This window comes from Pantherophis guttatus, chromosome 1 (assembly GCF_059756535.1).
Source record: "Pantherophis guttatus breed Tessera chromosome 1, ASM5975653v1, whole genome shotgun sequence".
Taxonomy (NCBI): Eukaryota; Metazoa; Chordata; class Lepidosauria; order Squamata; family Colubridae; genus Pantherophis; species Pantherophis guttatus.
Window position 1 is genome coordinate 803,904 of NC_142063.1, and position 10,317 is coordinate 814,220.

Here is a 10,317-nt window from a genome sequence, read left to right on the forward strand (position 1 = left end):
ATGAGAGGCCTCGAGGTCGACCTCTGCCCCCCTGTCAACACAACCTGTGACCGGTCGGAGAGAAAGGAGGAGAACCACCGTAACACGATGCCCCCCATCCCCAACTCTTCCAACCGGTGCAGCATGATACCATGGTCGATGGTATCAAAAGCCGCTGAGAGGTCTAACGGCCAGAACAGAGGAGCAACCCCTGTCCCGAGCCCTCCAGAGATCATCTACCAATGCGACCAATGCTGTTTCCGTGCTGTGCCCAGGTCTGAAACCCGACTGGAACGGATCTAGATAGGACGTTTCCTCCAGGAATTGTGGAAACTGTCGTGCGACCACACTCTCAACAACCTTCGCCACGAAGCGAAGGTTGGAGACAGGACGGTAGTCAGCCAATATTGCTTGGTTGACCTCCTGTTTGGATTCATATTTTATAAATTTTAATCAAAAGAGTCTTTAAAATCTGAGAGTGAAGTTCTCGTTCAGTGTTTTTAAGCACATTTGTTTTGATAGACTCGTTAACTTGCTGAGTTCCCTATGAAATCCCTTCATGTAATTGGTTTAAAAAATAGTTTTTTCCCTCTAATCCTGGAGTTAAATAAATAGCTATATAGTAAATAGTAAATAGCAATAATAATCAAGTGCCTAGAAATAACAGGAGTCAGCAGAAATGCCAGAAATAATGCACAAAGATTGATGGAACAATGGAAGACACAGTTGAAGGTCAGTGGTGAGACTCTATCTCTATTTACTAGAGGGATTGTATTTGCTGTGTGGAAATGATGCTGTTTCATATTTTCCAGAGATCCTTGTGCATTTGTGTATTTGGGCCTTTAAGCTCATTTCATGCAACACCAGTTGTCCAAAACTACAGTCATCATAAGCTCAAGAGAGTATACAGAACTGGTACCTCACAGAACTCCCCAGCTGCTATTTCCATTATTGGCTCACCACCAACCTTTGCAGTCCATGACTGCCTTTACATCCCCAAAAAATCTGTCTTCAACAGTTACGAAACATAGAAATAAGGCTTGGTAAAGCTCTCCTCAATGAGAAGCAGGAATAGCAAAGAACAGCAATCTTGCAAAACAGGCAGGCCATGGACTTGATGCTGTTCAAAATGGTCCATGGATGTGAGGGATTTCCTGGTTTGGGTTGCTTCAACCTTACTGACAATTCATTGCAAGTAAAAGCAGTACGTGGTGGCCTATAGGTGGAGCAATCAGGAGGCTGTGAGTTCGATCCTAGGTAGAGGCAGATATTTCTCTCTCTGGGCACAATGAGAATGTATCTGCTGCGAACTCTGCATTGGCAACAGGAAGGGCCAGTAAACACTCAGCTCCATTCAGTTGCCCTGACTCCACCGCACAAGGGATTATGGGGTCAATAAACGACAAAAAAAGCAGTATGCAAGATGTAAAGGATCAGGCACAAGGAGCTACGGAACAAGCCTCAGTCTGGTTATAAAACTTGGCTCTAGATTGCCTAGCTCTTCTGCCTGGCATTAAGGTCTTTTCAAACATTGTTTCCAGAAGACTGAGCGGATAAATCCAGTCCTTTCAGGATTTTGCCCCCCAAGAGGTGAAAAGGGAGAAAAGCTGTGAGGAAAGCAAGTTGTGGGAGGAGTGAGACCCTCTTAGCAAGACAGAAGCATAGAAGAGAAAGTTCTGCTTTGGGGACCCTGAACTCCTTGCTTCTCAATACATTTTATCAAAACTGCTACTGCAAAACAACTGATTGTGTTTCTTTTTATTAAGGCAATAACTCTTGAGGATACTAACAGCAGGTGGGTGGGAAAGTAACCTGAGGATTGTTATTTATGGATATCTGTGCTTACAACATCTATTGTATTTTTTATACGTATGATCATCATTTTGCATCATTTCCTTGGTTTGGCCTGTTAGGAGTCAAAATACTTCTGACTCACATAGCTATATTTCTTCTGGTCGTTAGTTGCTCTTTTGTGTTCAGGTCTGGCCTCAGAATAATAATGTAGCACTTGGGGATGAAGACGCAACCAAGCAGACCAGCACTGGAGGCCAAGATGGAGAAGACCTGCACAGCCACCATGTATTTCCCTTTGGTGCTCAGGTAGGTGGGCACAAAAGTCACCCAGACGCTGCAGAAGACCAGCATGCTGAAGGTGATCAGCTTGGCTTCGTTGAAGGCCCCAGGCAGGTTCCTGGCCAGGAAAGCCACCGTGAAGCAGATGGCAGCCAGGAAGCCCATGTAGCTGAGGGTGACGTAGAACATGACAACGGCCCCTTCGTTGCATTGCAGGACGATCTCTCCAGGCTGGGAGTGGAGGTCAGAGTCAGGGAATGGGGGAGAAACTCCCAACCAGATGGAGCAGATGATAATTTGGACAGCAGAAGAAGAAAGGATGATGGAGTTGGCCAAGCTCTTCCCCAACCATCTCTTCACTCGGTTTCCTGGTTTTGTGGCCAGGAAAGCCAGCACCACCGTGATGGTTTTGGCCAAGAGAGAAGAAATGGCCACTGAGAAGATGATGCTGAAAACCGTCTGTCGGAGGAGGCAGGTGGCTTTCCTTGGTTGACCAATGAAGAGAAAATTAGACAAGAAGCAAAGCAGGAGGGAGACCAGGAGGATGTAGGAGAGGTCCCGGTTGTTGGCTTTGACAAGGGGAGTTTCCCGGTATTTAATGAAGGTGAGTAAGACAAAGCCTGTGGTTAGGGAAAAGAATAGAGCAAATGACACCAGGATGTTGCCCAGATGTTCTTCATAAGACAGGAAGGTTATAAATTTGGGGATACATTGGACTTGATCCCCATTTGGATATTTATCATCCGGACACTTGGTGCATTTTTCTGTATCTGAGAAAACAAAACAAAAAAAATTCTTTAACTTATTATCCTTTCACCTTCAAAGAAATACATTCATGGGACAAGATGCATTTCTTACCATCTTCTCCACAGAAGGTTCATAAAAAGAATATAATTTTCTTAAAAAAATAATATTTCTGATTGTTTATTAAATTGGGGAATGTCCTAGGATATTAATGATTTCCTGTGTAATGTGGATAATCTTCATAGGAACCTACATTATTACAGGTAAATAATAAATCAGTTACTCTTTCTGGACACACTTCCTGAGTCCTCCACATGGCACTTCTTAATATACAGGACTCAGGAGAGGCTAACTTTTGGAATCTAGTTTGCTGGCAGGGAAAGCCAGTCCTGCAAATAATCAAGAACGATTCCTGGGAGCAGCGATAATTTATTTGTCATAAGATGGACCCATAACTGTCCTCACCACCTCATTGTGCACCAGCAACATCTTCTCAGTGATCCTCAAGGGGGGAGCCATATAAAATGCATTGCAATTCCAAAAATGGATGATTGAGAATCTCCATAGACAATGCATTGCAATAATCCTTCTGGGAGATGGACCCAAGATAATTCTTCAAGTTTCAAAGAACTCAGATCTTCTCAGAAAGGTTAAAAACTACAAGGATGCCTCCCAACTGAAAACCAGAAGAGAGATTTTCTCTGAGAGTAGTGAAGCTGGTGCAATCTGTCACATCCTCCTCTCTGTTCCCAGCCACTCCTTCATGTTTGTCATCCCTTAGATAAGAAATTGTGCAGTTTGAAAATAAACAAGCTTCAAACTTTTAACTTGGACTTCCATGAAAATGCTCTGCTGTGGATGAATCCATTCCCTGTCTTTTTCTTTGGTGTCACCCACCTTCCTGAGTGGAGAAGGTCCCCTCTGGACAAGGAACGCAGTCGTAGCAGCAAATGGGCTCTCCTTCTCGAGCCCTCTTGACAAATCCAGGATGACAGTTTTCCACACATTTGGACTGAGGCAGAGACTGAGCAGAAAAGAAGGAATGCCAAAAGTAAAACCTCAGAACTCACCATCCATGGAAAACGGAGGTAGACATAAGCCTTAGGGAAGTAACTAGGTTTTGGTTAAATAAATATGAAATATCACCTGACTTCCCACTCCCTATCAGTGACCATTTATTCCATTCCATTCAATCCAATTCCATTCCATAATTCTATTCCATTCTATAATCCTATATCCTATCCTATCCTATCCTATCCTATCCTATCCTATCCTATCCTATCCTATCCTAAAGGTCTTTTCTACCTGATAAAGTCTGGAGTGATGGAACTGAGAAAAGATTTAAACGTTCAGCGACAGACACCCAGTGGCTTCCTCCTACGGCCCTATTAATATGGATTCCTCCGTTCTTCCTATAGTCATGATTTTCAAGGATGATGGTCTATCCATTAAATTCTATAATAAAATTTATTCTAGATGGTTTATTAATTTTTATTTTATTAGATTTTTAAAAAATAAGTAGAACAATGCAGTGATGAAGAAGGAAAGTTCTGTTCAGCAGGATACTAAATTGCAGAGGGGAGACAAAAAGGCCATGATCTATGTCATAAAGTTTAGTCACCCAGCGTCCCATGTTGGAGATGGCTGGATCAGCTGAAAACAGTGTTCCATACTAGAGCATCTGAAGGACACCTTGGTCAATAGCACTGAAGCTTTCTAAGCCACCTAACAAAATTAGAAGAGTACCACTCCCCACATTCAATTCTACATCTTGGTGACCAGGCTTAGCCCACATGAAATGGGTTCTAGGACTTTGGAAGCCGGAGAAAAGTCTCCAATATTTTCCCTACCTTGTTGAGCGACTTTAGCCTTGACAGAGCATCTTGGTTGATAATTACTCTCTGTCTTTCAATGCTCCCAAGTTGCAATTGGATGGGATCCTCCTCGGAGAGAATCAACAAGCACCCGAAGTCCAGATCTGCGGTTACATCTCCATTTTGGTCCAAGTAGAGTTTAAAGTGGGAAAAATTCCAAAATTCATTCTTCTCAAGGAAGGGATGGAACTGAAATGAATTCATTCCCATGTTTTAAAAGTAGAGCCCTTCTTTTTTTTCTTTTTATCCCATGTGGTGTTTTAACATTTGAATTTTTCTTCAACAGTTGTCTAAGTTGCAAATAGGCTTGGTCGGGGGAAAAGTGTTACCACTATCTTCAAAAGTTAAAAAAGGTTCAGCAACATTGGTCAACCACATATTGAGAAAATATAGATTGAGAAAACAAATAATTGACAAAGTTTGTCGATTCTATGGAACATTCTTGAGCAGCTCACAAATAAATTAACAAACAAAGAGATTATGTGTACACTCCCTGAAAACAACAGGGTGATTACAAGAAAGCAGGGATTTGTCAAGAAGCAAGTTGCCAATTTAATTTTCTCTCTGATAGTTGACAGAAAAAACACATCCTAATAAGCTAATTCTACCTTATTGTAAAGCCAGATCAACAGAACTTTGCAAGTACAAATCTCCCACTATCAGTTTTGATTGCCTGAAAAGTTAGGGATGATAATTTTTGAATTCCTTTTTTTTTTGCCTGTTATTCAGCTGTTGCCTGCCCCCTCTTATCTGGTTGCTCCCAGGAAATCTTCCCCATCATTCCTCAAGATCATTCTGACATGTCATTACACTTCTTTAATGAAATGTAGGGATGGCAGTAATAAAACTTGATTTTAGCAAAGTACTAACAAATTACTTCCTGGGGTTATGATTAGGAAGCTACTTACGTAAGATCTGAATTGTGATAATTAGATGGATAAAAACTGTCTTGAGATGAAAGGAGCTGCTCTAGCCATGAAGAAAGACAACAAGGGAAAGAACTATGTTGGTTTATGGCAGCTGAAAATCAGAAGATGCTTCTAGTAGCACCATTTTCAAATAACACAATCTCTTTGTTGGAAAGGATAGTGCACTCTTCCAATTACTAAAAAAATGTTACACAGAAGATTAAGCACTATATTCCATAGTTTATAGATATGGAAAATTGAACTCAGTCATAAGACTGAGGAGATTCTGGCTGAATAAGAAGAAAAATGTCATAAAAGGAGGAGCAGTTTTAGCACTGAGCCAGTGAACCTGAGAAATTCAGTCTCCTCTTGTCTTAATGCAAAGACTGAGCAGATATAGGCCAAAGAAGCTTCGGCTGGGATTCATGCAGAAAGGAATGGTTAGGCTAGATGGCCTCAAGGTCTCCATTACATTTACAAAGGTAAAATTCTACGATGCTAATCATCAACCATATACCTACCTGGATTTATTTAAAACTGCATGCATCTTTTTCAAATTAGCAGTGTTTAATACCAAATATTAATAAATATTTATTTATTTATTTATTTTTTATTTATAATTAAATTTATATACTACCCTACTACTGAAGGACTCAGGGCAGTGAACAGCCAAAAAAGTAAAATATACATAATACAAACGTTAAAAACCATTTACAGTACATTAAATACTTTGGCCAGATTTAAAACACCCCAATTATAAAACCAATTTAAAAGCAATTAAAAAGGGAGTTTAGGCCAGACCAGCCTGCTGGAATAGGAATGTTTTGAGGGCACGGCGGAAAGTGCTCAGATCTGGGATCCTCCGTATCTCCAGGGGGAGCTCTTCCAGATGGCAGGTACCCCCACAGAGAAGGGTCTCCCCCTGGGAGCTGCCAGTCGACATTGTTTGACTGACGGCACTCTGAGAAGACCCTCTCTATGGGAGCGTACTGGTCGGTGAGAGGCTATTGGTGGCAGAAGGCGGTCTCATAGGTACCCCGGTCCTAAGCCATGGAGCGCTCTAAAGGTGGTAACCAGAACCTTGAAGTGCACCCGGAAGACCACCGGGAGCCAGTGCAGCTCGCGCAGGAGGGGAGTCACATGGGAACGACACGTCGCTCCCGTAACCACCCGCGTGGCCGCATTCTGGACCAGTTGGAGCCTCCAGGTGCTCCTCAAGGGGAGCCCCATGTAGAAAGCATTACAGTAGTCCAGGCGGGAAGTGACGAGGCCATGAGTGACCGTGCATAATGAATCCCGATCCAGAAAGGGACGTAACTGGTGAATCAGGCGAACCTGATAAAAAGTCCTCCCAGCCACAGCCATCAAATCCTCTTCTAAAGACAGCCAGGAGTCCAGGAGGACACTCAAGTTGCGAGCCCTCTCCTTGGGGGCCAACGACTTGCCCCCAATAGTCAGTGATGGCACCAACTGACTATATTGGGATGTCGGAAACCACAGCCACTCAGTCTTGGATGGGTTGAGCCTGAGTCTGTTTCTCCCCATCCAGATCCATACAGCCTCCAGGCACTGGAACATCACTTCAAGGGCATCATTGGGGTGATCCGGGGTGGAGATGTACAGCTGAGTGTCATCAGCGTACTGATGGTACTTCACCTCGAAACCATGGATGATCTCACCCAGCGGCTTCACATAAATGTTGAACAGAAGGGGCAAGAGGACCATCCCCTGTGGCACCCCACATACAAGGGGCCTTGGAGTCGACCTCTGCCCCCCTGTCAACACAGACTGCGACCGGTCAGAGAGAAAGGAGGAGAACCACCACAACACAGTGCCCCCCACCCCTAACTCTTCCAACCGGTGCAGCATGATACCATGATCGATGGTATCAAAAGCCGCTGAGAAGTCTAATAGGACTAGGACAGAGGAGCAACCCCTGTCCCGAGCCCTCCAGAGATCATCGACCAATGCGACCAATGCCATCTCCATGCTGTACCCAGGCCTGAAGCCTGACTGGAACGGATCTAGATAAGCCGATTCATCCAGGTACTGAGGAAGCTGTCGCGCTACCACACTCTCAACAACCTTCGCAACAAAGGGAAGGTTGGAGACTGGACGATAATTCGCCAAGACTGCCGGGTCCAGGGAAGGCTTCTTGAGGAGAAGCCTCACCACCGCCTCCTTCAAGGTGGGGGGGAAGACACCCTCACTCAAGGAAGCATTAATAATCCTCTGGAGCCAGCCTCGCGTAACCTCCCGGGAGGCCAACACCAACCAGGAGGGACATGGGTCCAATAAACATGTGGCCGTGCTCAGTCTACCCAGTATCCTGTCCACGTCTTCAGGAGTCACGGAATCAAACTCTTCCCAGGTAATATTCTCAAGACCTGCCTCCATCATCCCCCCTGAATTTACCCAGTCAGAGTCCAGGTGTTCCCGAATCTGAGCGATTTTGTCATACAGATACTGTACAAAGTCCTCTGCTCTACCCTCCAATGGGTCCTCCTGCGCTTCCTGGTAGAGCAGGGAGTGGGTCACCCTAAACAGGGCAGCTGGGCGATTATCTGATGACGCAATAAGAGCGGAAAAATAATTACATTTTGCCGCTTTTATCGCCACCAAACCAGTGTTTGGTCGGATTCAGAATGGCTGGCCCTCCAACTGCTCTCCAGGCATCTTTTCCAGCACTTCATCTCCCTCAGCTCCTCGGTAAACCAAGGAGCCAGGTGAGATTGGCGCCAGATCAGAGGCCGCAAAGGCACGACGCGGTCCAAAGCTCCAGTGGCCGCCCTATCCCAGGCGGCCACTAGGTCTTCAGTCGAACCATGAGCCAGAGCCTCAGGAAATGGCCCAAGCTCTGTCTGGAACCTATCAGGATCCATCAGTCACCTGGGGTGGAACCACCTAATTGGTTCCGCCTCCCTGCGGCGGGGTGTGGCGGTTCGAAGGTCTAAGCGAAGGAGGGAGTGATCTGACCATGACAAGGGCTCAGTCATTATATCCCCTATCTCAAGATCACTCAGCCACTGACCAGAGACAAAAACCAGGTCCAGCGTGTTTCCCCCCGTGTGAGTAGGGTCATGAACTAACTGGGTCAGGTCCATGGCAGTCATGGAAGCCATGAACTCCTGAGCCATCTCAGATGCCTCACCAACGGATGGCAGGTTAAAATCCCCCATGACCATAAGCCTAGGGGTATCAACCACCACCGCGGCTATAACATTGAGCAGCTCAGGCAGGGCCGCCACCACGTGGCAGGGAGCCAGATACGTAACCAGCAAGCCCATCTGTGCCCCATGACCTCACTTCACAAGGAGGGACTCACATCCGGCCATCTGAGGAACAGTGGCCTCCCTCGGACCAAGACCCTCTTTAATAACAACTTCCACCACCCCCCGCCCCTCCCCTGTGACCTCGGCTGATGAAATGCATGAAAATCGGGTGGGCACATTTCAACGAGGGGGATTCCCCCCACCTGGCCCAACCAGGTCTCCATAATACCCGCCAGGTCCGCTCCCCCCTCCTGAACTAGATCACAAATGAAGGGGGCTTTATTTACCACAGACCTGGCATTGCATAGCATCAGCCGAAGGCCCAGGGCCTGAGGGCCTGTGCAACCTGGGGAACGAGAGGAGCATTGGAGGCCGGAGCGCGCCACCGCTCGAAGACAGCGAGCGCGCACTCCCATAACATGATATGCCCCCCTGCTCCCGCCATATCTGCCCCTCCCACCCACAGTACTGATATAATGTCCATCAACAACACGAGCTCTAACCCCCTCCTTGACCCCGATTCCCGCACCTCCCATGCCACGCTCCTCAGCTGGACCAGGCCCCCTCCCCCGGGGGTTCTCCCCCATACCCACACAACCCACCCCCCTCCCAGAACCCTTTAAAATCTTGTTTAAAAACTTCCCCAAAAAACTCCACAGCCCCCTCCTTGCAACATGCCATCTCTCAGGATTCCAAAATCCGTCATCAAGATAGGCCCTCGATAGAGTGGAGGGCCAAACCTGCGAGAGGGGAGAGTCTCGCAGGGCAAAGAGCTCAGACACCGAGTACATCTGATCATTAGGGTAAAAATAGTCCATGGTCAGGGGACCACCATGATGTTATAAATCCACAGGGGAAAAGTTCCAATCCATGGCACAAGCAACCGGACTCTATTGCCCTCTCACAGCAGTGGAGGGGAGATACATGCCACTTGACACCCGGGAATTTCTTGGCCCAACCGTCCTCTCACGAAGGCCGACCAGTTGAAATAATCTTAAAATTGATGGAAACTGGTAGTGAAGGGCAGCCATACACCGGCTCCCTCCGGACTTGTGTCCTCAGCTCCCATTCCCCCATACGGGTTAGGAGAGTCCAAAAAGCCTAATCCTCCAGCTCATGGGCAGGAATTAGTTCAGGAAGAAATTTGCAGTGGCGGAAATTCAGAGAGGACATAATGGAATTGGGGGAAGTAGGAGTAACTCAGCAGGCCAGGATAGGCGGGGTAGCTATGACCATAATAAGGCCTAATAGGCCTAAACTTGATCAAAAGAGAGGAAGGAGGGGGGAAGTACAAGCAGCAAAGTGTCCATAGTCATTTTCCGGCCCCCCTCAGCCCCTCAGCCCCTCAGAACTTCCATTTGATGACAATGCTCCCCAACTCTGCCCCCTCCAGCTCACCATGGAGGTCTCTGGGTCCACACAGGGGCAGCCCTTCCCCCTAAGGGCCAAGCACCCTTCAGCCGTCCA

At 46.5% G+C, this 10,317-nt stretch overlaps 1 protein-coding gene across 1 annotated transcript; it reads right to left on the reverse strand.

The window, feature by feature from the left end:
* Positions 1 to 1,880: 1,880 nt before the first annotated feature.
* Positions 1,881 to 2,885, reverse strand: LOC148116215 (vomeronasal type-2 receptor 26-like). Its single transcript, XM_087883496.1, has 2 exons — positions 2,870 to 2,885; positions 1,881 to 2,822 (listed from the first exon to the last, which is right to left on the reverse strand). The coding sequence occupies exons 1-2, from the start codon at positions 2,883 to 2,885 to the stop codon at positions 1,912 to 1,914; spliced, it is 927 nt and encodes a 308-aa protein (XP_087739622.1). The 3' UTR covers positions 1,881 to 1,911.
* Between the last annotated feature and the right edge of the window lie 7,432 nt (positions 2,886 to 10,317).